General features: G+C 39.7%; 2 protein-coding genes across 11 annotated transcripts; one reads left to right on the top strand and one right to left on the bottom strand.

Moving 5' to 3' along the window:
* Positions 1-1,887: 1,887 nt before the first annotated feature.
* Positions 1,888-15,380, top strand: LOC133455046 (heterogeneous nuclear ribonucleoprotein D0). 9 transcript variants are annotated; one of them, XR_009783483.1, is made up of 10 exons: positions 1,904-2,050; positions 2,197-2,371; positions 6,819-6,987; positions 8,686-8,847; positions 9,751-9,882; positions 9,980-10,079; positions 13,244-13,387; positions 13,488-13,581; positions 13,925-14,026; positions 14,830-15,380. XR_009783483.1 is itself a non-coding variant. In XM_061733863.1 (9 exons), the coding sequence occupies exons 2-8, from the start codon at positions 2,217-2,219 to the stop codon at positions 13,553-13,555; spliced, it is 942 nt and encodes a 313-aa protein (XP_061589847.1). In that variant the 5' UTR covers positions 1,888-1,996; positions 2,197-2,216; the 3' UTR covers positions 13,556-13,581; positions 14,830-15,380. The 9 variants fall into 9 exon arrangements, 6 of the variants coding, with proteins under 6 accessions (XP_061589847.1, XP_061589850.1, XP_061589849.1 ...); XR_009783482.1 differs by having other exon boundaries at positions 13,244-13,399; positions 13,488-13,577; XR_009783481.1 differs by having other exon boundaries at positions 13,244-13,399.
* LOC133455050 (vesicle-associated membrane protein 8-like) lies at positions 14,827-21,513 on the bottom strand. Of its 2 annotated transcripts, none has more exons than XM_061733871.1 (3): positions 21,363-21,513; positions 20,459-20,629; positions 14,827-15,787 (listed from the first exon to the last, which is right to left on the bottom strand). In XM_061733871.1, the coding sequence occupies exons 1-3, from the start codon at positions 21,363-21,365 to the stop codon at positions 15,650-15,652; spliced, it is 312 nt and encodes a 103-aa protein (XP_061589855.1). In that variant the 5' UTR covers positions 21,366-21,513; the 3' UTR covers positions 14,827-15,649. The 2 variants fall into 2 exon arrangements, with proteins under 2 accessions (XP_061589855.1, XP_061589854.1); XM_061733870.1 differs by lacking the exon at positions 21,363-21,513 and adding an exon at positions 20,934-21,091.
* Between the last annotated feature and the right edge of the window lie 5,524 nt (positions 21,514-27,037).

Here is a 27,037-nt window from a genome sequence, read left to right as displayed (position 1 = left end):
CATAACATCCAACACCCGCTTCTGAGACAACCTGCTCTGGAGACCGGCCTAGAAACAACGTTTGACTGTGTTGATAGCTCACTCAGGTGTACGGTAAATCAATCAACTCTCATGGGAGGGGCTTGTGCAGAAATATGTCATTTTGACAGGATTATCAGAACCGCCTGATTTCAGAAAGGAGATTTTCAAATAGACCTGTGCCGGTGTACCCCTGCCTCACGCCTGTTATGAGCTGGGATAGGCTCCAGCAGTAGTCTAGTGGCTACAGAGGTGGGCTTGGGTCTGGAGGACCCAGGTGCAAGCCCCGGAATGGCAACCAAGATTAACTAACCTGAGCCCCTGAGAACGGTCCTTAACCCTAATTTATCCCCGGGTGAAATGGTGTGGTTGTTCTCTCAGACATAAGTCGCTTTGGATAAAATCCATCCATCTATCCATCCATTCTCCACCGCTTATCTGGAACTGGGTCGCGGGGGCAGCAGCCTCAACAGAGATGCCCAGACTTCCCTCACCCCAGACACTTCCTCCAGCTCTTCCGAGGGGAGTCCGAGACGTTCCCAGTCCAGCCGAGAGACATAGGCTTTGGATAAAAGCGTCTGCTAAATAACAGTAATGGTAATAATACGATGTGTTATGCACCATTGTCTTAAAATAACAAAACAATTGAATTTAGCATCCCATTATTACCCATTTAAATGAAAAATGTAAAAAAGTTTAACCCTTGTGCTGTCTTTATGTCAAGGGAGGGTGAAAGGAGGAAAGAAGGAAGGAAGTAGGAAAGGAAGTAAGGGAGGGAGAAAAGATGGAAGGAAGGAAAGAAGGAAGTAAGGAAGAAAGGAGAAAAGAAGGAAGGAAGTAGGGAAGGGAGAAAAGATGGAAGGAAGGGAGGAAAGAAGGAAGTAAGGAAGAAAGGAGAAAAGGAAGGAAGTAGGAAAGGGAGTAAGGAAGGGAGAAAAGATGGAATGGAGGAAGGGAGAAAAGATGGAAGGAAGTGAGGAAGAAAGGAGAAAAGAAATAAGGAAGTAGGAAAGGGAGTAAGGAAGGGAGAAAAGATGGAACGGAGGAAGGGAGAAAAGATGGAACGGAGGAAGGGAGAAAAGATGGAAGGAAGGAAAGAAGGAAGTAAGGAAGAAAGGAGAAAAGAAGGAAGTAGGGAAGGGAGAAAAGATGGAAGGAAGGAAAGAAGGAAGTATGGAAGAAAGGAGAAAAGAAGGAAGGAAGTAGGAAAGGGAGTAAGGAAGGGAGAAAAGATAGAAGGAAGAAAGGAGAGAAGGAAGTAGGAAAGGGAGTAAGGAAGGGAGAAAAGATGGAATGGAGGAAGGGAGAAAAGATAGAAGGAAGTGAGGAAGGAAGGAGAAAAGAAATAAGGAAGTAGGAAAGGGAGTAAGGAAGGGAGAAAAGATGGATTGGAGGAAGGGAGAAAAGATGGAAGGAAGTGAGGAAGGAAGGAGAAAAGAAATAAGGAAGTAGGAAAGGGAGTAAGGAAGGGAGAAAAGAAGGAAGAAGGAAGGGAGAAAAGATGGAAGGAAGGAAAGAAGGGAGAAAAGATGGAAGGAAGGGAGAACAGGAAAGAAGGGAGGGAGGAAGGAATGGAGAAAAGGAAAAAAAGAAGGCAGGGAAGAAGGAAGGAATGGATAAAATAAGGAAAGAAGCAAGGAAAAGCAAAGAAGGTAATAAAGGAACGAATGACGGAAGGGAGGTAGGAAGATAAAGGAGGGTAAAAAAGGAGGAAAAGAGGAAAGCAAGAAGGAAGGAGAGAGCATGGCCGGATAAAACAAAGGATAGAAGAATCGGGTCATTTTGACCCAAAGACAGCACAAGGGTTAATTGAAGAGTATTTTCTTTCTTTCAGCTTTGTGGTTACCTGCCACCGCCAGCAGGGGGCGGTGGTGAGACCTCAACCCTTACCCGGGAGAAGAAGAAGCGTCGCTAATGATAACAACAGTCACACATTTAATCACAAAAAAAATAATAACTAGCACTTAAATTAAAGCAGGTAAGATCGGTAAGATCTCGGACTGCGTTTATATAAACCTCAGATAAAACTTCTGTAAGTTTATCTAGCAATCTTATCTTTTATTTAACCGCATATGAAAGCTGTCACCAGCTAACGGTTGAATATTTATTACCGTTTTTATTTTTTTATATACATTTTTCTTCTTGGTTGTTTTTCCTGTTTCGTTTTTGTTTCATTAGTGACGTTAGAGGTGGAAAACATGTCGGAAGACTACGAGTTCAGCGAGGACGCGAGCCTGATGCGGATGGAGGAGGACGGGGAGGCCAACTGCGACGACCCGATGGTGAGTGCGGGGGACGCGGCCGAGGCCGAGGGCTCCCGCATCGACGCCAGCAAGAACGAGGAGGACGAGGGGTAAACCCTGCACAAATTATTTGTCCTTGTATGATAAAAAAATGTACTGTTGTCATTGTGCAAATAAATAAATAAAATAAAATAAATGCTCACACATACATACTCACCTCATGCAAAGGTGTATAATGCAGGTGCCATAAAGTACAAATCCTGTCCATCAGAATCAGAATCAGAAAGGGGTTTATTGCCAAGTTTGTTAACACACACACAAGGAATTTGTTGTGGTGATTGGTGCAATACAGTAAAAATAAAAATATAAAAACAAACAAATATATATAGAGATAAAATAAGAGATATAATAAAATGTATAAACAGAAATGTACAATATGAGGTTATTTGATTGATTGATTGAAGAATTTATTAGAAGAATTGCATAGGATCAGGTACAGTTTCATGACAGTACAGATTCGCTGATACAAAGTCAACTAAAAGGCATTATTCCAAGAAAGCATTACACTTGTTTACATTGGAGACCTTTTTTAAATTCATATAACATTGAATGACATACAGGTAAGAAGCAGTACTTTGTAGGGAAGATTGTAAAAAAAGAAAAGGGGGGAATTACTGTTATTTTGCACCGAGAGAGACTAAAAAGGTGATGAGACAAATAGAATAAGCTAGGTAATACAAAACAAAAGCAGAAAACAAAACAAAAAACAAAAACAAGAAACAATAATCAGAAGGAAACAGCGGTATGTGCAGTAGAGGCTTTGATTATTCCCAGTTACAAGTAGCAGCCTCGTAGTGCCGGATATGAGTCTTTACAAAAAGTGACGTAGGATGACAGATGACAGATAAAATGTATAAACAGAAATGTACAATATGAACAGAAATGTACAATATGGGGTTTTTAAAGTGCCCATCAGCTGTTCCAACCACTAAACCCGCTCCTCTGCAGGTAGATGGTACAGTAGGTTGTTAGTGAAAACACCTGTTTTAAATGTACTGGCTGATCCACAGGTATATGTTTTTAATGAGCAAATATCAACTTAAAAGGGGCCTATTATGGCATCTAATCCCTATTTTAAACAGGCCTTGAATGTCTTAAAAACAAGCTTTTGATTGTTTTTGATAAATAAATTAGAAATGCAGCCTCTAAACCATGGCTGCGTCCGAAATTGCATACTTCCACCCTAATGAGTATGCAAAATGAGCATGCAAGATTTTTTAGTGCGTCCGAAACATTAGAACATACTCAATAGTATGCTCTATCCATACTCATTCCGGAGAAATTTATTAGTGTGGATTGATGGACACTAGCCGAGCAGAAACTTCCCACAATATTAAGTATAATAATATTATTATATAATATTAATATTATAATATTGGTATACATTAAACATTAAAGCACATAATCCAGGTGCCATAAAGTAAAAACGGTGCCATGTTTCTGGATCAGCCTGTACATTTAGAACAGGGGTTTTCACTAACGACCTGCCATCTACCTGCAGATGAACTGGTTTAGTGGTTGGTTGGAACAAATGCTGGACTGGATTCTTACTTTATGGCACCTGGATTATACACCTCTGACCTCATGAAGGGTTCTTGGTGGACCCACAGTACATACCTGACTAGTTTTGGTTTTAAAAATAAGGGAAAATTTCCACCGCTGTCCCACCATCCCAAATGAGGTCCAGTATCTTACATTTTAAGACAGATTTACGAGAAATCTAAAATAATTACCTGTCAACCACTTACAAACTACAATTATGTGCTCAGAATCTGACAGGCCGACCTTTGTTGACACTGAAATGCTGTGGACATTCATATGTGTGTAATTCCTATAATAGAGCCTAAATTAAAACACAAAAGTGGATTAAAGCACACTTATTTATTTTGATTATTTTCAGTTTATATACACATTGATCATCTTCAAGTGAAACATTTACATTTTCACTCATGTGGCCCTCTGGCGTTCACTGACTGATTACACAGACGCATGTTTCTGTATCTCCTCTTTAGGAAAGTAAATTTGGTTTCCCATTTTTAAATATATTTACACCAAGTCTTCTTCTTTTTTGGCAGAAATGCCTTTTCTCTTGTTACATCCATCCATCTCTGATTTGTTGTTCCGAGTTTGTTCCCGTTGTCACCACTAACCTCATGAGACCTGTCACCCAGGCTACAGCAAGCAGCAGTTCTCACGAGGCTAGTGACAATTCAGTTTGCTGTTTAAAAATTATTATATTATACTGACTGACGACACAGACGCATGTTTTTGAGCCTCCAGCTGGTGCTGCTGACAGACATCGGTCCTTCCCCCGTTAGAGACACTAATGGCACTTTTCCACTAGGACCTACTCGGCTCTATTCATCTCAGTTCAGCTCGACTCAACTTGGCCTGGTTTCTTTTCCACTACAATTCAGCACCTGGAGCAGAAGTAGGAGTGTTGGAGCGAAGCTGCTGTGACATATTTGATTGTGTGATCTAAACTAAGAAAACAACAACACTAAAGATGTAGAAGATGGAGGAGATGATAAATGTGGTGCTGGGTCGGTGACTTGTGTTTGATATCAAGTTAAAAAAATGAGAGAGAGAGAAGCTTCAAGCGGCGACACTTTTTATTTTTTTTTAGTTCATCTCGGCGCTGCTGAAAAGTCCGTTGGTAGCCGCGAGCAGCTATGAAGTGACAGAGCTCCTGGTGGATCTTGTTAATAAAATCTGACTTGTTGAATTTAAATAAAGTTTTCTGAGTCTATTTACATTAAGCTCTGGTGGTTTTCATCAGTAAAGCTGAATTTCTTGTCAATGAATGACAGAGTCTGTTGCTCTGAGTCCAGGTAGCAGATGGTTCTTTGTGCAGTTATTGTCCCAGGAGCTGTCCTCCCCCCAGGTACAGGCAGAGAGAATACAGTAGTGATGCTTCCTCCACCAATGCTTCGAAGCTCGAGTCAAGGTCGATGGGGTTGTTGTGGTGAAGCAGTGGGCCGGAGCTTGCTTCATGTGATGTCACTGATGACGTTTGAAGCACATCACTGCTTCATTCAGACCCAGTCAGCTGACTGCTTTGGCAACTTTCACCTATTAACTCAAAACTTTATTTAAATTTGACAGGTCAGATTGTATTAACAATTAAAGCAACAACAACACAGAGATATATTTAGCTGCTACAGTCATCTCACTCATGGTGCACCAGCAACCAGAACATCACCTGTGAAAACTATCGCAACTGGGAGACCAAATAACGATAAAAAATCCCCCGGCAAAACCACACATATGAAACCACAGTTAGTGAAGGAAACCTCCAAAGGAATATGGCTTCCCATGAGTCCCTGCGCCATCCCACCTGCCACTGCAATAACATGTGGCTTGTATTGGTAGTTACACAATTAAAGGGATTGAGATTAATAACTAAACACTTCTCATAGCAAACAAGGGGACTAAGTAGCCAAACACATTAAATTAGATGTTTGACTTATCGCTCCACTGTCCTGGCTGGAAGCCATGTTGAACTGACTGAAATTCACATCATATAGTGGTTTGAATTGCTTCATGTTATTGGCTTATGAATACATTATCCCCCACGTGGGGGGAGTTCTTATGATTGGCTGAAACAATGAGGATATCTGATTGGTTGCAGATCATTCAGTGTTTAAAAAAAGACATTTGTGGATTGAGGCAAGTCAGAGGAGTCTCAAAATTTACACACAAATACAGCAAAGTCCACAGACCACCAACCGTTTGTAAATCAGGTTATATTTGTGTGCATCAGAAATACATTTGTGTATCTTGTCCTACACACGTGTGAATTGTCCTGTGCATTTGTGAATCTTGCCCTGTGCATTTTGACTATTGAGACTGTTCTAGCTCCATACCTTGTTGAATCTAATGTAATAGCTGTAAAGATTATTCCCTTTAAGCAATGTCATCAGGCAGTGCCTGTCATTTTTTCCTCTGGTCTTACGTTTGGAACACGCTAGTAACAGAGAGGTTATATGTCTGCAAGTTCTTTATTTTCCACTTTTCCTCCACTAACATCGTTTGGGTTAGATGAGACTTTTTATTGTCATGTATGATGCAGAAGTTGACAGTTGGAACGATTTAAGAGTCCTCATTTTTATTTTTTTGCAAGTGTAATATTGATATTCCCATGAGTATTTCCCCCTTTTTACTGCAGAAGTTTTTTTTTCCATCTACTAAGAAAGAAAGTTTGACCTTGTTTATTGTATCTACCGGTAATGATATTTGGTTCATGTTAATGAGGAAACATGTTAAAAAAACTCAATGAGGAGGCACGGAAAGGAAACTTCATGAGGATGTGGCGTTACAGTAATACACAAATTGAGAATAGAACTAGTGATAACATTTCTGTTAACTTAGAATTTTTCACGAGTGTAACACCAATTGTTTGTACTTTGCTCATTTGTTATCCTGGCTCACTCATCTTATGATGCGCTTTCTTCATGTAATCACGGCTCGTATCTTTTGTCAATTCTTTGTCAATAGGAAGATGTTTGTCGGAGGCCTCAGCTGGGACACGACCAAGAAAGACCTGAAGGATTACTTTTCAAAGTTTGGGGAGGTCGTAGACTGCACGTTAAAACTCGATCCCATGACTGGACGTTCAAGGGGCTTCGGCTTTGTGCTCTTCAAAGAGCCCGAAAGTGTTGAGAAGGTATTGTCTCGCTGCCTGACATAATTCTTACATCCATGCCCTGCAGAGTAAGACACATGTGGAGGAACATTTGTACTTATTGTGCACATATACAAAATACATGTTATTGATATAAAATGTTGGAATATAAAACAGGAGATGCACAAGCTGGGTTTCAAACAATCTCCATTTATTTTTTCACAGGAGTTCAAACACTGAATTACAGATTAGAGCCCTGCAAAGTTTTTTTCATCCCGCTCCCGCTGCATTTCTGACCATTACCGCCCGCTCCCGCAGTGTTTACATCTGCTCCCACAAAACTCTCCTTTTGCGCACGCATCAATTATGTGATTGTGGTTATAGCAACGAGAGTAAGTTGTGAGTGGCTCAAATAACACTAATAAATAACATAAAATAAACAATGTTAATGAAATGAATTACTGTAATTTAACAAATGAATCGCTTGGCCATTACATTGCTGTGTAGGAAGAGAATGCTGCTGACCGACTGCGGTCCCAATCCCGTTCGTCTCTCTTCCAACATGCGCCCACTAGGGCTGTTCGATTTTGCCCAAAAATAAAATCTCGATTTTTTTTTTTCTCTCAAAATCCGATTTTCGATTACGATTATTTTGTGAATTGACAAAAGGCAAAGAAATGATTTCAAATATGCTGTTTTTTTATTGAACATTTGCCCCATGGGGCTTTAAGTGCAAACTTTGCTCTTATTAAACCAAAAATGAATGAATAAAGTGCAAAACTCTAAAATAAGTTGAAAAAAAGTTTTAAAAAATATAATAAAATATAACGTTTTATCTCTGGGAAAAAAAAAAATCAGCAAATCAGCACTTGCAAACATACAGTAAGTTATATGTCCAATTAAATAAAACAAGACATTTTCTAATTAAACTAAACTGGGTCTTTGCATGCTAAATAATAATGCAACCCATGAAGGAGGTAGAGGTGTGTAATGTCAGTCATTACATTTGCTATTCACATTTGCAAGTTTTTTGCAAGGAACACGAGCCGGTCTACGGCATCTGGCTTGAGGGATGCCCGGTGGCATGTTACAACGCCCCCTCCTACACTAAAGAGCCTCTCCGATGGGGCACTTGTCGCAGGTATTGAGAGGTATTTCCATCAATCAATAATATGGTATCAATCATTAATATGTGTGCAGACAAGGTTAAAAAAAAAAAGAAAAAAAAAAAAGAAGTGAAAAATCGATTTTACGATTTTCACGTTTTAACATCGTTCTAATTACATAATCGCGATTACGTTTTAAAATCGATTAATCGAACAGCCCTAGCGCCCACAGACACTAAACGCAGTTTCTCTAAATATCTGTCTTGCCTTGCTTTGTCTTTGTTTTGTAAAGACCTTGTTTGAGGTTCTTTTCCACGTCATTGATCTCCACCTGGTCGCTAAACTACATCCCGATCCGGCAGTGTTTTTTTTTTGTTTTTTTTGTCCACCTGCTCCGCCCACAGCAAAATTCAAACCCGCCCGATCCCGCGAGATTTGCTTTGGGACCCAGTGGGACCCAATCCCAATGCAGCCTTCTATTACAGATGATAAAGCAGATTAGAAACAAAGAATTGCTGCTTTTCTTTGTCTTGCAAGAATCTCATTTGAGTATATAAACACAGTGAAAGTGAGTTTGTGTTTTGAATTCCTTTCAGAATAAATTATTAATTAATTAATTTTTTTTATTGTAAAGGTTGCCACCCAGAAGGAACATAAACTCAACGGGAAGGTTATTGACCCCAAAAAAGCCAAGGCAATGAAGAGCAAGGAGCCTGTGAAGAAGATCTTTGTTGGCGGTCTGTCCCCTGATACTCCTGAGGAGAAAGTCAGAGAGTATTTTAGTGCCTTCGGAGAGGTTTGTGTGTTTTTAGATGATCAGATTTGACCATATTTGGCATGTCCATATACCAGGGTTGGAAGTAGCTTCCTACAGCATCCCAATTCTTTTCTTCTCAGTAGAGAGAGAGAGAGAATTAGTCCGGTTGCTCTGGATTCAACGTTGATTTCCTCGATGCAGAACCAACAGATGCAGAAGAAACCGCTGAGTTTAAAAAAAAAAAAATTATGTAAGACTCATCCTGTTGTGATTGGTTCAGTACGTTTTGTACCGGTGGAATTGTTTGCAAACATGAAGATTACCAGACCCATTTCACAAGAATTTTTTGCAGAGTAGTTTTGGCAGGCCGGAATAGCCACAGTGGCAGACTGTACTAGCCGCAAATTTTAATTTATATTTGTTCAAATCACCCACATGTGAAATATCCATCCATCCATCCATCCATCCATCCATCCATCCATCCATCCATTATCTACACCTGCTTTATCCTTTGCAGGGTCACGGGAGCCTATCCCAGCTAATTTTCAGGCGAGAGGCAGGGGTTCACCCTGGACACGCCGCCAGTCCATCGTAGTGCCCCAGTCCATCGCATGTGAAATATAATGTAGTAAATAATACTTAAGCACAATTGTTTAGGTAAATGAGAATTTTTAGGTAATTAAATAAAAGCCAAAGGAACTGATATAGGATGTCATTTCCGTTGTGAAATATTAAAAATGACTCAGTTGTTATTAATTGTTGGTAATCTGATCCACCTCAGATGGCTAATTTCCAACCCTGGTTTATGTGACTCTGCAGGGCTGCTGATTTAAAAATAATGTCTAAATGCTACTTTACATAATTTCCCTTTGTAAACTCAGTTAGACGGTCGTTTTTATGAAAACACGCGTGATTTCATACTTTTGTTGATGATGTGAACAGCTGGAGTCAATTGAACTTCCCATGGAGAACAAAACAAACAAAAGGAGAGGTTTCTGCTTCATTACGTTCAAAGAGGAGGAATCGGTGAAAAATATCATGGAGAAGAAGTACCACAATATTGGACTCAGCAAGGTACAGGGGTTTAAAAAAAAAAGTGTTCTTTGGCATTGGCAGGTTAAAATGTTGACTTTACAGTGGTGTAATAAATGGGTGTTCTGGACTCTTTCAGTGTGAAATAAAGGTGGCCGTGTCGAAGGAGCAGTACCAACAGCAGCAGTACTGGGGAGGCCGAGGGGGATACTCGTCCAGGTCTCGGGGAAGAGGTGGCGGTGAGTTAGGAATACAGGGCACTGGTAAAGGGCCATAAAACTTGCTCAATCTGGAGGATAAAACTGTATTAAAGTAACTCTTCATTGCACGTCACCAGATGGCATAAATGTCCAATCAGAAAAATCAAAGTACTGAGTAATGATAAAAGTAAATGGAAATAAATGACCTATTTACCCCTTTGTTGATTGAAAACATTAAATATTACCATATAACCCTTGTAACCACAAATATTAGTGACAACTGTAACACTGAACATGAGGACCGGAATAGACTTGCAGTTAACGTGTAAGCATCATGACTGCCACACCCATCATGCATTCGTTAGGCACATAATTTGTGCACATCCCCCAAGAAATACGCAACTAATACATGATGTGCAATATACCTTTGACTGCTAGTGGTGCTAGTTCACGGTAAGTGAGCCGTCAGCAGCTCTACAGGCTGGTGCACTGGGGCAGCGTTGATCGGGTTGAGCAGTCCGATGCATCGAGTCGTCAAATTATAGTCTATTCAGCGACTGTAAAATCAAACCTCGCGGAGCGCATTTAAGTATAGTGTTGGTGTTTCACGTCATCAGTGTTCCACATCTGTATATAAACCAGAGGAACACACAACGACCTGAGTGCCCTTGACTTAATATCCTAACGACCATCTCTGAACCACTGTTGTCTCTGACCCGACCGCATTAAAACCAGTTCAACTAGTTCAACCCAGAGATGTATATCAGTTGGGAGAGTTCCTCTGAAAATAATTTATTCAGAGAGGCTTTTTTGTGCATACGCTTGTTTAGCGGGTTTTTGAACATTTTAATTTACACTGTTCTGTTTGTTGCATCTCTCGGAGTGAAAAAGCTGCAAATTTCTAATCAAATGTTTTCTTGTTAACCAAACTAAATGATCATTACTGCATATATCCTCAAACGGGGCGGGACTTTGATAAGCGTCAGCTTCTCCCGTACCCTTTTCGTCATGTGCTGAGTATGCAATGTATAATGTTCTGGAGATGAAATGTGTCTATATAAACATGCCGAAATAAACGAAAAAAAAAAAAAAAAAAAAAAAAAAAACATTTATTCTCACTGGGAGTCAAACCAACAACTCATCAACTCGCCATTTGTTCGTTTTATAATCACATTTGAGATAAGTATATTTCCCACCTCTATTCAATGGGAAATACACTCTGCCCCCAAGTGGAGGCCGCCGGTACCATGCGTACAGGCTGCGTATACTGAACCATGAAATACTCACAACACACCCGGTTGTGTACACATACAGGTGCAAACGCATGGACCAACTGCAAGTATATTCCAGGCCTGACCCTTAAAGCCAAGAGTGAAGGCTGAATTAAGCTTCTGCGTCACACCAACGCAGAGCACACGCCGCAGCCGTGACGCCGTATTGAACCCTTCGGACTTCTCCGTCTCTCCATTTGGTCGCGGTGCAGTACCCCCCGCGACCGCTAGTTAGCGATCTTTTTCTGAATGGTTTATCCGACTTTTTCCAGTCACAGTGAATCAAAGAGATAAGGACAACTATTGTGCAAAAAAACAAAATAAAAAAAATCACACATGAACGAAGGAAAGAGCCCTGAAAGTTCACGACTGCTTCAAACCGGAAACCGGAAATGCGTTGCTCCCAAGCGAACCAATCACAGCCCTCTCCGTCTGCGTGTGGTCTGCGTCGCTCGACGCGTAGTTACAATTTTCAGGAGGTGCACGTCAGTGACGGCGCAGGTGACGGCGTGTGGTCTGCGTGGACGAAAACCACACGCCGTAGGCACGGCGCAGTTTTGACGCAGAACCATATTTCGGCCTTAAAACTGTTTGGACTACCGTATTCAACTACCACAAAGTTGTAAACGTCTGCATCTGTTTTGGGATAAAATAATGGAGAATGTGTCACAAAAATGGAAATGAACCTGCCAAGATTAAAAGGTTCCGGACATCTGTCGCCATAATGGGAAGACTTATTTCCAAGAGGAACATCACGAGTCATTTCACTTTTTGTTTTTTATCAGCAGTTTTAATATTTTGTAAGTTTTGCACCAAAACCTGAACCATAATTAGAAAGCCCAGCCACTAAGGGGTCCCAAGAATGTTGACTCAAAAAGGGCATCCGGCATAAAAACGGTTAGTGAAAATAACATGGGGCCCAAAACGGACACTTGAGACTACACTAGAAGAGACACTGAAGAACAGCATTCCCTGACTTGTACAGAAAGAAATCCTCCCTGTCAACCACGACTAAAACTACTCTAGGATTTGATCTTTAATACCAGTGAACTATTCCAGTTTTTACAACAAAATATTCCTGCTATGTTGTATCAAAGGCTGCAGATGTCACTAAAACAGTGGTTTGGTGTCAGCAGTTTAAAGGCAGTGGATAAATAGACACATGATGCACGAAACTTTTCATCGTGATCATTGTCATGACCATCTCTGAACCTAAATGAGTATTTACTTGCAGAGGTGTCAAGTAACGAAGTACAAATACTTTGTTACCTTACTTAAGTAGAAATTTTGGTTATCTATACTTCACTGGAGTAATTATTTTTCAGACGACTTTTTACTTAACATTTTCACGCAATTATCTGTACTTTTTACTCCTTACATTTAAGAAACAGCCTCGTTACTCTATTTCATTTCGGCCTTTAAAAAAAAACTATCCAGTTAAATTGCTCCATCCGGATAGAGTGAATTTGGTTGTGGTTGTTTCAGATGTTCTTGTCCAGTTTTGTTCTTACATCCGTTCCCTCAGATTCCTGCAACTAAACTTGGATGTACATTCCAATAAAGGTTAGGATAAATGATAACATGCCTCTGAAGTTTGACTTTTTGCACCATTACAATACTTATAGGCAACTAGTCATCATATCTTCTGCTCTCTGAAATACATGTTAATGCTCAATAGTACACATATATGGTTCTTTAATATGTTTGCATTATACTAAGATGCATTCATTTTCAATGGCTTTTGTCCTTAATGGCATTTTTTCCCCGTTACATTACTTTTACTTTTATACTTTAAGTAGTTTTGAAACCAGTACTGTTATACTTTTATATAGGAGTATTTTTAAACTCTGGTATCTATACTTCTACCTGAGTAATGAATGTGAATACTTTTGACACCTCTGTTTACTTGTGATTATTTGCATCTGTTCACAGGCCCCAGTCAGAACTGGAACCAGGGTTACGGCAACTACTGGAATCAGGGCTATGGGAATTATGGAAATTACGGTTATGGCAATCAAGGATATGGAGGATATGGCGGCTATGATTACACTGGTTACAACAACTACTATGGATATGGTGACTACGACAGTGTGTATCTGATTATTTTAAAACCCCGTTGCTTTAGTTCACTTCACGATGGCTTAGTTTGAAATCTTGTTTTGTGCGACATTTGCAGATCAATCTGGTGGATATGGCAAGTCACCACGGCGTGGTGGTCACACCAACAGTTACAAGCCGTATTAAAGGGAGAAACCCTTTTCTTCAAGTAGGTATGTAGGAACAAAAATATACCTCTTGCTTTGAACTTAAAGTAGTTACATTAACTTTGGTGTTTTTAATATTTTGTATAATTTCTTGATGTAAATTTCTTTTTCTCAGCACCCTCAAGTGCTTTACAGTAGTGGTAACATAGAGGCTACACTCTTGTGGTGATTATTTTTAGCAGCCGGCCTTCTGCTGCCTCTTTTGCACCTTCTCTTTTTTTAAGTGTAAAGTTAACAGGTAATGTACTGCTACTACAGTAAATGGATGCCAAAGTTAAGGATGTGCAAGGAAACAGAAAAGGAAGTATGTTGTCTCCTAACACTGACATACCTTGTTTGTACCTGCCAGCGGAGCTTCCTTGCAGGCCATGAGCTGACTCCCAGATACTCTCAGGGCCCGCTCAATGCGGACCGGGTACGAGAAGCATACGCTCTCGAATGCTGCCATTTGGTATGGTCTTCCAACATCCTGTATCAGCATTTCTAAATTAAACAATATGGGACACGTCCAGCTTTGTCATCTTTCTTTCCATTATAATTTCTTTGCAACTGTTATGTAATGTAAAACTTAAAATATAAACATGTAATTGTCATTTTTTACAGGCCCTTACTCCCCCACAAGTAATGATTTTATAAATATGAAAAATTAACTATTTGCTTTTCAAAGGATATGTACAGCTTTCTCTGGACTTTCCAGTTCCTAATGTTATTTAAATGCATTCCTAATCTTAATTAAAATGTTTTTCTTTATTTAGCCAGTAGTCCATGAGCTTAAACCTGCTTCGTATTTGGACTCTACTGTGTTGGGGGATAAAGTGCTTTACGTTTGTGTAATTGTATTGTTCTGTTTTGTGTAATTGACAGCGATGGAAAAGACTTTTCTCTTTTGTTAATTTTCCTGTAACACATTTTTCTCTTATAACCTTTTGATAAAACAAGAAGAATACAAGTGTCATATATTACTATACTATATTTGCAGAAATTTGCATGTAATGCTTTCTTTAATGTGTATTTTTGATCAATTTGAAGCTTTCTTCCGTTTAGTATTTTTGGCTTTGACTTCTTCAGTTCATTGCACTTCAAGTTTTCTTACCTTTTAAAAATGAAAGCTGTTAAAGTAATTGTTTCCAGTTTAATTTCTTTTTTGTTTTTATTACATTCAGAATTAAAAACACAGAGGATTCCTAGTTTTCTTAAATGAATAATCAGTTTTTTGATTCGTCTATAGCTGATCTGTTTGTTTGTTTTGCACAGGCATCAGAGTGATGAAAGTCTGCGGTGCGCTGGAGGAACGTTGGCCAGAGATGATCCAGCAAAGATGACTTAGATAGTTGTAAATCAGTACACGAAGAGTGCTTTGACCTACACTACATTTTCTTCATATTTACAAGAGTATTTCAGTGTTTTCCATTCACTTCAAAGTTTCAAAGTTGTAGCTTTTTTCTGTTCCTTTTTCTTTCTTTATTTGTTCTCAAATGCTTGTGATTTTTTTTCAGTTATTCCAGATTTGATGTTGGTTGGAACAAATCACACATGTACTGTACTGTGGAGACAAATATACAATTTTAACCTCTTAATCATTGTCATCTCTTATATAATACATCTTATTACAGAGGTTTACAGACATGCACACACACTATCTATCTAATCTCTCTCTCTATACGTGTGTGTGTGTGAGTGTGTGAGAGAGAGAGAGAGATCCGTTGTCTGAAATAAACACAAGGAGTTGTGCTTCATCCTGCCACAATATATATACATAATACACAGTGTATTGGATATTACAAAATGCAACAAATAAAACAAAACAAAACTCACTTGGGTTTGACTTTCATTAATAAAGTGTTTTACATCACTTGAATAAAAGTTGGAGTGTTAAGGATGTATGTCAGGAATCTTCAGAACAATTTAATCTTGCCATTATCAGATGTCTTCATGAAGTGACCTCATCAATAATTATTTACCTTTGAAATTTCTGTACACATTTTTTGCTATTGAAATGCAAAACAGCTCTTGGTGAGTTTGATTAGGTGACTGGAGGTGAGCGCTTTCTTCGTAGCTGGTTAAAAAAAAAAGGCTATATGACGCCAGTGGCGGCGAGGATGATGAGGATCAGGATGATCAGCACAACCACGCCGATTATAATCATCATTTTAATGTTCTTCCACCAGTATTTCCGGGCAACCCGTGTAGATGTTCTCTGGAAGGAGTCGGCCTGAGAGAAGATGGAGAGGTCTCATAAAACACCGGTGAAGACGGCGTTTACCTAAATGCAAACTTCAAGTGTTACAGGTTGAAACGTTGAATACCTTGCAGCTAATTTATCAAGTTAAACTTTTAAACTCTGACCCCAACGTTAGAATAAACTGAAAATTGGTCCTAAATGTTCAGTTAAAGTGTAAAAAATAATATATCAAAAATTGATATAAAAGTGAATAAGTAGTTGAAATAAACAGTTATGAGTTCAGTTTATAATAATAGAAATAAATGACAGGAAATGTCAATTAACTACCCGTATTTTCGCGACCATAAGGCGCACATAAAATTTTTTTTTTTTTTAAATGTGCCGCGCGCCCAATGAAACGGTGCGCCGTATCTATTACCTGTATTACGGTAATGTAAGGAGGACGGCCACCATGAGAACGGTAAAGGGAGAACGGGCGTGGGAAGCACCCGTGAGTTGCGGACGTGATAGAGACCATCCTCAGACGTTAAAGGGGGGGCGGTGTGAAGCACAGAGCGAGTGGAAGGAGCGTTTCAGCGTTTCATTCGACTGAAAGCAGTAGCGCTGGCGGAAGAAATGAAAATTGAACATTTTCATGGAGGTCCGTCTTGGTGCTTTCGCTTCATGAAACGGTGCCAGCGCAGCAGCAGCGCCCGGCGGATTATATGGAAAATATGGCGAGCTTCCACTCATTCTGCAGCCGACACATCACCGACAAAGACATCCAGCCCAGCCACATAACCAACATGGACGAGGTGCCGCTCACGTTCCACATCCGGACGCGGACCAGCGCCAGGTTGTGCCAAAAAGTGATTGCCTGCCAGAATCTGATTTCTCCCCTGAAAATGGGTCTTACCTGCCAAAAATTGATTGAAGGCCAAATACAGTTAATGAAAGGTTGTTTTTACCTAAATATGATTTGATCTTATTCTTGAGCTTCATAATATAAACACAAGAGCTCACAGGATTGCTTTTAACTCTTTTAAAGGACCATTACAACACAAAATAGGCATTTTCACCTGCCAAAAATTGATTGAAGGCCAAATACAGTTAATGAAAAGTTGTTTCTGCCTAAATATGACTTGATCTCATTCTTGAGCTTCATAATCTGAAAATCTGACGTTTTAGCGCTATCGCTCAACGGGCTGCTGTGTGCGGTCCCGCGGCCAGAAATCAGAAGAAATCAGATTCTGGCAGGCAATCACTTTTTGGCACAACACCGGGACTACCGCGGGGGAGCGTACCGGGACCACCGCAGTCGGGATCCACACAACGGGGTATGAAAAGTCCTCATTTACTGTTGTGCTTGCCTGCCACGCTGATGGACAGAAACTGCCGGCTATGATTTTTAAAAGAAAAACGTTGCCTAAAGAGACTTTTCCAGCCGGAGTCATTATGAAGGCAAATGAAAAGGGCTGGATGGATGAAGAGATGATCGAGTGGCTGATGCAGGTCTATGTGCGGCGACCCGGTGTTTTTTTTTAATTCTTTAATGCGGAAACAGAAGATGAGGACTTTGAAGGGTTTGATTGATGTGAAAAGTGAAATAAAATATCAAACTAAGTTTTGCTCCCGCTCTATTTTTAAATAAGCACACTTGTGTGTGTGTGTGTTCTGCAGCGCGTGTGTGTGTTTTGCGGCGCGCGTGTGTGCAGCTCCGTGTCTGTAGACTGCACCTTTTGGGACGGTGCGCCGTATGTGTGTTTAAAATCCAAAAATTACACACAAAACTGAGGGTGCGCCTTTTCACACGGTGCGCCGAATGGTCGTGAAAATACGGTATTTTAATAGCTAAAGATTTTAAAGCTAGTTGTTGGTTTGGCTCATGAACCCCTGAATTATAAACAACTGCTGCACAAATTACAATCGCAATAAAAAGGTAGAAATAGAGCCAAAAGGTTTAATAATTAAACATCTAGTAAGTACAAGCTAGTCTGGTGTCATAATCCTAAACAAGTCGTTTTATTGGCAGTAAACAAAATAGGGTGCAAACTATTGAAAGTGAAGTATTCAATAAAATTTTATATTAAAATGTAGTTGTTAGACTATGTGCTTATAATGTGACCTTCCTTTATCTTATGAATGATGCTGAATGAAGCTGTGGTCCACACCAAACCTACTTCCTGAGTGTACAATTGTAATTCTACACCTATTTTCTGAGTCTAATAAACCCTGCTGGGTGCAGGCTAGTTGTAGTTTACAGCTAGTGTGCTACCCTTGCAAGAAATACATTTAGGTTCAGCCTCTTTCTTCAGATCACTGAGTGCTTTCTCTCCAATAGTAGTAGTGGTTGAAATAAAGTAAATCCAACAGGTAAATGGTTGAAGTGGCTTGTTAACTAAAACAAAAACTAAATTATGAGCTAAAGACGACAGCAGGTGAATGTGGGGAAAAATAAAAAGGAAAAATCGAACTTATTATCGTTTACGTTATCAGGGAGAACGGGAAACAGTAATAGTTTGCTGAAATGTTAAAAGATCAAGCAAACGGTTATTGAATTAAATTGTTGACTTGTTTAATTTTTTTAGATGGAACAAAAAAGTGGTCAGAAAAAGGCAACCAGATAGTCAAAAGTTTAGCTCCAGTTAACTAGAAGAAGTCCATTAAAGTGTGGAGAGAGAGTAATGGGTCAATAATAGAACATATTGTTACAATTTAAGCATAAACTGAATTTAACGATAACAAATACATTACATATAATGTTTTTTCAAACCCTTTTTGATGTAATTATAGTTTTTCTCAGTCGAAAAGGCGCATATTTCTTATAATTCATTACGTTTTGAGACTAGTGCTGGTCAGTTAAAACTAAACTTTTAAAGATTTGTGTCAGTGAACATCATTTTATAGTTGAATTGAAATCTTAATGCCAGTAATTTAAACTCACTTAAGTCTGCAATTCTGTTTTTGGTAAAAAATGAATGCCAGCTGTGGAATTGTACAGATTTAAATATGTTGGAGGTGACTGAACAAGATGCACTTTTACAGTTTCATGTTTTGTTGAATTGATAAAGAGCAGGACCGTTCTCTCGCCATATTCACCTGGACAGTTCAAATAAATGAGACAAAGTAAACGTGGCTGTTTAGGGGATTTGATTCAAAATGTGGCCACAGATTCAGCCCTTTAGGAAACTCTCATCACTCTTTACTACTTCTCTCTCTGTTTCATCACCTGCACCACAAAACCTTCTGCCCTTCCGTCAAATCTTTTTGCTTGCTAACTGGAGTCTCCTGAGATGCCACGCTCAGCTGTTTTAGAAAATATGGTGATGACTGATTGACCCTCACATGTTATTTTTCACCAGAAAAAGAGGCTTCTAGGAATTTACAAACAGATTCTGAGATCAGATATGTTGCTTGTGTTGGCTAATATGAAATGTAAGCCAGGAAGGAGCCGTTGTGATGCACGCTTTGGCACAATATAAAAAGAGAAACTACCTACTGTATGTCATGTGCTAAAATTATGCAAGTTTGTGTTATCAGATAGAAATCAGAAATCAGATGAATGTAGCTGCAAAAACCAAACCAAAAGTAATGAAGTTTAATCCCGGAGTTATTCCTGTAAAGGAGCGTCTCTGCACCCTGCATCCTTGCATGCGCGAATTCCCTTGATTTTCCTGCTTATGCTGCATGTGGCATCAGCTCGGCTTTTGCTGGGCAATAAACAAACCACCCTAATACCTTTAAAAGCAATCTCTGGAGATAGTTTTTTGATTATTTTTGACACAAATGAGACAGAAATGGACCATAAGCCTATTTTAAAGGGGTTGTGGAACTTTAAAAAAGGAGCTTCAAATGGACACTGATTTTATTTTGAGGAGCCACGAGCTGACTAAAAACTTGGGGACCTCTGATTTATTTTCTAGTTTTTGAGAGGAGTTTTTCAGAGATTAAAGAATAAAAGCAAACTCTAATTTAACATTCAATAAGATATCTTGGATTCAAGAAGAAGTACCCTCTGGTGCTGCTAGATGCCATTAATGTCTATCCCAGGGGTCGGCAACCCGCGGCTCTAGAGCCGCATGCGGCTCTTAAGCGCCGCCCTAGTGGCTCCTGGAGCTTTTTCAAAAATGTTTCACCTTTTTTTCCTTTTTTTCCCCTTTTTCTTCCTTTTTTCTCTTTTTTCTCTTTTTTCCCTTTTTTCTTTCTTTTCTTGTTTTTTTTTGCTTTTTTCTTCTTTTTTTCCCCTTTTTCTTCTTTTTTTCTTCCTTTTTTTCTCTTTCTTTGTCTTTATTTTCTCTTTTTTTCTCTTTTTTCTCTTTTTTTCCCTTTTTCTTTCTTTTCTTGTTTTTTTTTCTTTTTTCTTCTTTCTTTCCTTTTTTTCCTCTTTTTTTTCTTCCTTTTTCCTTTCCTTTTTAATCTCGACATTTCGACTTTTTTTCTCAACATTTCGACTTTTTTCTCAACATTTGAACTTTTTTCTCGAGATTGTACTTCAACATTAATCTCAGCATTTTGACTTTTTTTCTCTAAATATTGACTTTTTTCTCCACATTTTGACTTTTTTTTCGACATTTCTCCTTTCACCATTTGTCTTCATTCTAAGGTTTATACAAGACCTTTCATTTTTTGCGGCTCCAGACATATTCGTTTTTTGTGTTTTTGGTCCAATATGGCTCTTTCAACATTTTGGGTTGCCGACCCCTGGTCTATCCAAATACTTACAGTAGCCTGCAGGTCGTCCGTCTTGCCGATCAGGTCATCTAATCTGTCACCCCTCTCCATCACTTTGTCGATGTTGTCTTTCAGGATAACTTTAACCTCGTTCACCTGACTTTGCACCTTGTCGAGCTGAGAGGACGGGCCCGGGGCGGGCGGCTGAGGGTTTGTGTCGGCCTGTGGGAAACAGAACTGAGGTCAGTTTTGATGACGTTGAATAGTCGCTGCTCAGGAAACCGAGAGTCTGTCAGCCCAGTGTTGACACTTCAGTCCCACAAGTTCTGGTGGTTTAAAAAACCACTTCCTATTACCGTGCTAACAGGAAAGAGTTAAGTGAAGGTTCACGGGTCCTGGTGGGCTGTTCCACAAAAGCACAAAGTAAATCTAACATTTTAAATGTTATTAAGGAGAAAATCAGATCCAATTTGTTCAAATCACATGGAAAAACAATGGTAAAGTGTAAATAAAGAGCACCACTTACCATAGCAGCACTGTATCGTAACCTCAACAAAATTTACATTCATACAACTACACAAAACAAAACTCCTTCCCGGAGGCTACGGTCCAGGTATTGTGACAAAAGCTCAGTGCTTCTTGTTAATATGAGTCACGCAGTGCGAGCTGAAGGTTGCACCTCTGCTCAGTAACTCATTAACTACCAGTTGCCTCAATCAAAGTCTCTCTGGCTTACTAAAGCATCGCCACAATAGAGCTGCTGCGCCAGTCTCGAACAAGCCCTACTTTCACTTCCTGCTTTTTTGAAACAAGGCTGCTAAATAAACCTGACAACACCACCCAATGCAAATCTCCTGAATGAGTTGTTGAACCCTACAATAAAAACAGGAAGAAATGTTGAAGTTTATCTTTTGGAAACCTGTCTGTAAGAGGCAGTTCTATGAGTCGTACGTACCATCAGCTGTCAGAGTGGATCCAGGCCAGCGCTCAACTGATATGTCCGGGCAAAGGGCTCTGCGTTTTTCAACACAGGGATATTTGCAAGGCAATAAACGGGTGAAGTCACTCGCTTGCTCTACTTCATTTCCTCATCCTGTGCAGAGCAGCTTGTTGTTTCTGCAGTAAGGCGACCAGAGAATGACACATCACGGACATAAACGTCCCTCATTCGTGCTGCAAAGAGTCAGGAGTTCATGCAGCTCCTCTCACAGTTCATCTTTCTTCAACTTTACTAGACTTCACAAAAATGTATGTTTAACTTTCATTTACAAGAAAGAAGACATTTGCATTTCAAAGTTCTCTGTGTCCTGGGTCAGCTGAGGCCCTGATAAGGAGTTGACTCAGAGCCGTTTTAGTCAATTTCATCAATTTTTACTCATTTACTTTTCTGTGCATCTCTTTTTGTTTATTTTGAATCTCCTATTGGTCATTTTATATTGATTTGTTGTGGTGATTTTGCATGTTTGTGCTTGTTTTATGTTTCTTTAGCCTTCCCTTCTCTATGTGACCTTTTTTGCGTATACTTTTTTGGGTCCTTGTTTTGTTTCCTCATATAAATGACTGGACTGGGGGAAAGGTCCTTTCTGTGTGGAGTTTGCATTTTCTCCCTGTCTTCCCTTGGCAGCTAATGTGAGCTACCCTCACAAAAACATGCACACAGTCCTGGGGCCTCATCTATAAAGCTTGCTTGCGCAGAAAAAGCGCCTGAAAGTTGCGGAAGCCACCTTCTACGCAAATCCTCGGATCTAAAAAGAAAAAACTAACCGAAAAATCTGCTTATCTTTACGGCAACTCGGACCCTCCCGTAAGAATTTACTTAAGACACGGGGAACGAGAGACGCAGGGATTGAGGTGGTGAAATGAAGCCAGATTCATGTCATACTCTTAATAATGTCATCACACTTCACAACATATATCAGACTTAAAATAATAAAATAATAAAATAAAATAAAATAGCGCTGATCGTGTTCCTCTGTGTGAAGCTCAGTCAGTCAGGACTCTGGTGCTGCTGGAGCTGCAGCCTCTTCTTCACCCGCTTTAGGACAGAACAAATGAGGGGCTGCGTTTAGGGAGCCCCACGGAGCCCCTAAAGGGACTCAGATTTTTTTTCATATAAGTTTTACGCGCGCGTGAAACCTTTACGTGCAGGTGTATGGTGCCTAAATTAGGGTCCCGCGTTAAAACGACGCAGAGCCTACGGCGTAGGGTACGCGACGACGCGCAGCTACGCCGTAGGCTCTGCGTTGGTGTGACGCAGAACCATAAACCCGCCCTGAGCAGCTCTGAGGGGAGACGGGAGAGGAGGAGGGGAAGCGGGGGGTGAAGCGGGGCTGCGGGGCCGTTCTCGTATCGCTTTCATACAGTGTCTTGATAATTTGCAATTTAAGGCTGAGCCTACCGTTAGTTTTTAAACTGTAAAAAGTAAGGGGGAAAAAAACATGATTTTGAAAAGACGGGGGGACTTGTGTCCCCCTGTTGCGCCGGGGAACTCACGGCGTTTAGCGCAGCAACGGCGTGCTGCCACTCACTCGCTTTATTTTATTGTATAATATTTATATACTTATTCTAACTTTTACTGTGACCACCAAATAATGTGGTTTTCCTGTCCTCCACATCATCTACAACATCTCTGTCTCCGTGAAAGTCAGTGACTGTGACGGTGGCTGCTACTTCTAATTCATTCTGACGCCAAACAGGCTGGAGGAAGCCACTGCGCATGCTCAGTAGGCTCATCCCATATGCATTTATGGGCGTGTAGAGGGCGGGATTAGAGGCGGATTCAGCTGCGCAGGTCTGTGATTCATAAAGGAACGTTGCGTGCAAATCTGCGTGCACATGGTTTTATTGATCCGGATTTTTTTTTGCGCCCGGCATTTTCGGCTTTTGAGCGTACGTGCACTTTTAGTATGAATCCTACGCAGTCCATTTTAAATGAGGCCCCTGGGCTATACATGCCCCCTCTGGCCAGCCGGGGTGCTAGATGGGGTGGGGAGGATCTGGCCGGAATAACGTGATCCTTCCACGCGCTACGTCCGGCCAGAGAAGCCTCACCCTGTCTGGTGAAAAGATGCGGCCTGCTCACTCCTCAGGTTAAGGAGGAGACCTGAGCTCAGTGTAGGTCCTCCCGGGGTTGGTAGAGGATGGCAATGCCCAGGACTGTAGCTTAGGTAGAGCACTGGGTGATTAAAAATGGGAGAAAAAAAAATCGGGGATAAAAATATAAAAAAAATAAAGATAAATGACTGGACAACACATTCATAGCAAAAGTATGACCAAAATCCAGCAGAGTGGGGGAAGATGGCACTTCAACCTGCTGCAAAAGTTTTATGATATCCCCCTTTGGCATAAAATCAGATATGTTTTAATTTATTCTGTTACTCAAAATGCTGCTTCAGTCACTGGAATAGAACCCTGACCTCAGGGGAGTGTGTCTTTCTTGCTCTTTCAGCCTCTCTTCCTCATTTGAATTACAACACAACAAAGTGTGAGTTTTTGCGTCTGTTTCATCACATCATTAGAGCTGTACGGGGAAGTGATTAACAAAAGAACGAGGGGAGGAAAGGGAGTAACTGTCAACTGCACATCAGGGGGGAGTAGAAATAGCCCATTGCTTCATATCAATTACATGGAGATCCCAAAAGCAGGTACAGAAACATGGCATTACTGAGCTTGGTGGTTAAGAAGATCCCGACATGAGTCACATGTGGGAGGCTGCTTTCCCTCAGCAGAAGGTTGCTAAATACTGTAAAAGTGGATTAATAAAAATACATAAAAACAGTTACCCCATTTTAACTGCTTTGAAACATGTGATGGTACCAGGATGGTCCTGGGACGGTGCTGGAAGAGGTTCAGAGCTGGATCTTCTTGGATATGTTTTAAAACTGCTTTATTTTTCTGTGTTCACACAGAACCACTACAGGTCATTACGAATCACTGCAGATTGTATTAGGATGTGTTGGGAATAAATATATAGTCTTTGCAGAAGTTACAGAGAACTGAAACATAGATTAAAAAGGCCCAAACATAATTTGCTCACACTCTTACGCAGGCAAAATCTGAATGATATGGAGCCGCATATAGTTTAGCTCTTTATCACTTGAAATAGTTCCCTTATCTCAGGAAAACAGCGACGAAGGGAGACAGCCAAGATGGGTTACTTGAGTACAAAGCCAAATCCATGATGTTTGGGGAGCGAAAGAAGACAAAGAGAGCTGAGTGATTGGGACCAATCAGGGCTCTAATGCAGTGAGGGTTAAGTCTAGTTTAACCAATTATCATATCAATAATCATTTATTTAATATTTGCATTTTGTAGAAAATGATGCCCCTGTACTGAATGTCTGGGGAATTTCCAGCCAAACTGTTACAGAAGTTTCATGAAAGCTCAGGAAATTGTTTAACTTCTGAAATCTGTTCATGTTGTTCTCCAAACTCCCGCTGTTTAAATTCCTCTCTTTTAAAAGAAGTAACCGGAACCAGACTATAGGTCTGGTTTCTGACCTTTTCTTTTCAAATGTGCAAGTTTATAATGCTATTTTTCTTCTTTAAAATATGAGTTTATAAAGCCACACTTTCTGAGTTTACGCTCACAAATAAAAACATTTCTTAAGTCACAACTTCAGATTTGAAATAAAGTCACAATTTCTGAAATTTTCTCGACAATTTCTAAGGTCGAATCACAGAAGCTCTGAAATTTTCTTGCAAATTTGTAAGTGAACTTGTACATCTTAGCACAAAATGTAAGTAAATTTGTGTTTTTCTTTGTAACAGTACTTCTTGGCAATAACTATTATTAAAGCCTGTTTATTTCCTTTTTAAATGGTGCCACATTTGTAAGGAACATGCGTTTTTGGGATGAGCGGATGAGCAGCAGAGCTGAGGATGTGGGTTCTCCCCATGAGCTATTTGCCAAATCTTCTCAGCCAACGCCTAACACCTTATTTAGCTTGTTTTGAGCTTCTGGTACCCCCAGTTGCTGCCAGTCAGGTACCACATATATCTGGCCTGTTTTCTTCTTAAAGTAAGAGATTATAATGCATTACCGTACATCATCTAAATGTTTGAACACAAGATAGGAAGCCCCACGTAAAATCTTGCTCAAGGGGCCCCAAAAAGCTAGATATGACCAAGTCTCAGGTTATGAATATGTAAGAATATGTGCTTTGCAATTAAGTCATAAATATTTAACATATAAGGGCAAAGTTTTAACAGTTTTATACTACTATGTTCCTTTTACGTTTATTAGTTTAATTTTCCCCCTTTCATGATTCTGTATCAATTTTGAATTGAAATATAAACATGCCAAATTACTTATGCATTAATAATTGTTTTCAGCCATATAAAAAGGATTGCTTAGCAGGTAAAGTTAATGGAAATTACTGCATGTGTGTAATGTTCAGCTAATATACAGCTACTGTTAAAGAAAGGCAACAGGACAGAAGGTTCAGCAGGTGTTTAACGTAGATAACAACTAACTGATGTTGTGGACTCCATGAAAAGTACTCCCTGTATAACTGAGATGAAACAACTCCTCTCAAGGTTTTCAACAGGAATGGAAGGTTTCATGGGAGGGGGGAAAGGGGATTGGTTACTGTATTTATGGCACTGATTGCAAGTTTTTATCACGTTTCTGAGTCTGGGTTATAAGCAGAGGTGGGTAGTAATGAGTTACATTTACTCCGTTACATGTACTTGAGTAAGTTTTGGGACATTTTGTACTTTGTGGAGTAGTTTTGAATCACTATACTTTTTACTTTTACTTGAGTAGTTTTGTGAAGAAGAAACTGTTACTCTTACTCCGCTACATTAGGCTACGTTGAGCTGTTACTTTTCTTTTATCCCTTTTATCCGCGTACGGGCCAATCTCATGACATCACTGAGTGATTCTTTGTGAAAAATGTTTGTTTTTGCATGTTTTGTCACATTTACACAGACTCAAACACACACACAGAGTTTCTATGAGTTCATGGGCTTGTTCTAGTTCTGCCTGGTTAAAAAAGAAAAGTACAAAGGCTTGACCTTTTTGTGCTACTTGTGCTTAATTTATTTTTTTATTCTGTTATTATTTTATTTATTTTATTATTTATTAAAGTACTTGAATTCACTTTAGGATTATTTTAATTTAAGCAATTTTTTATTCATTTTAATTTATTCTATTGATTTAATTTGCCTGAAGATGATTATTTTGTACTTTTGTCTGTTTGAATGGTTGTGTTAAAAAAATAAATCAGCCGTTACTCAACAGTTACTCAGTACTTGAGTAGTTTTTTCACAAAGTACCTTTTTACTTTTACTCAAGTAATTATTTGGATGACTACTTTTTACTTCTACTTGAGTCATATTATTCTGAAGTAACAGTACTTTTACTTGAGTACAATTTTTGGCTACTCTACCCAGCTCTGGTTATAAGTTTATGTGCATCCCTGTCCGCGCTCAGACACGACTCAGGCGGATGAAGAAGCTGTTGTTTGCGGTATTGGTGAGTTGTGTCACCATTCAGCTGAATGTCTCGATAAATGATTGTTGATTGATTTTGAAATATCTGGTCTGTGACTCATCATTGTGTTCTTCCTGTCGTCATATCAACAGCTGATGAGAGAGATGGAGTAGTAATGCAGAGTATAATAGGAAA

Source organism: Cololabis saira, chromosome 11 (assembly GCF_033807715.1).
Source record: "Cololabis saira isolate AMF1-May2022 chromosome 11, fColSai1.1, whole genome shotgun sequence".
Taxonomy (NCBI): Eukaryota; Metazoa; Chordata; class Actinopteri; order Beloniformes; family Belonidae; genus Cololabis; species Cololabis saira.
This window is presented reverse-complemented; position numbering and strand designations above follow the sequence as displayed.

Bases quoted from the DNA above. Each gene is read 5' to 3' on its own strand.
- LOC133455046 (XM_061733863.1), top strand. From the start codon at position 2,217: ATGTCGGAAGACTACGAGTTCAGCGAGGACGCGAGCCTGATGCGGATG. The intron at 8,848-9,750 runs GTTTGTGTGTTT...TGATGTGAACAG, and splicing joins ATTTTAGTGCCTTCGGAGAG to CTGGAGTCAATTGAACTTCC. The intron at 13,400-13,487 runs GTGTGTATCTGA...CGACATTTGCAG, and splicing joins TGGATATGGTGACTACGACA to ATCAATCTGGTGGATATGGC.
- LOC133455050 (XM_061733871.1), bottom strand. The intron at 15,788-20,458 runs GTAAGTATTTGG...ATCTTCTCTCAG, and splicing joins CGGACGACCTGCAGGCTACT to GCCGACTCCTTCCAGAGAAC.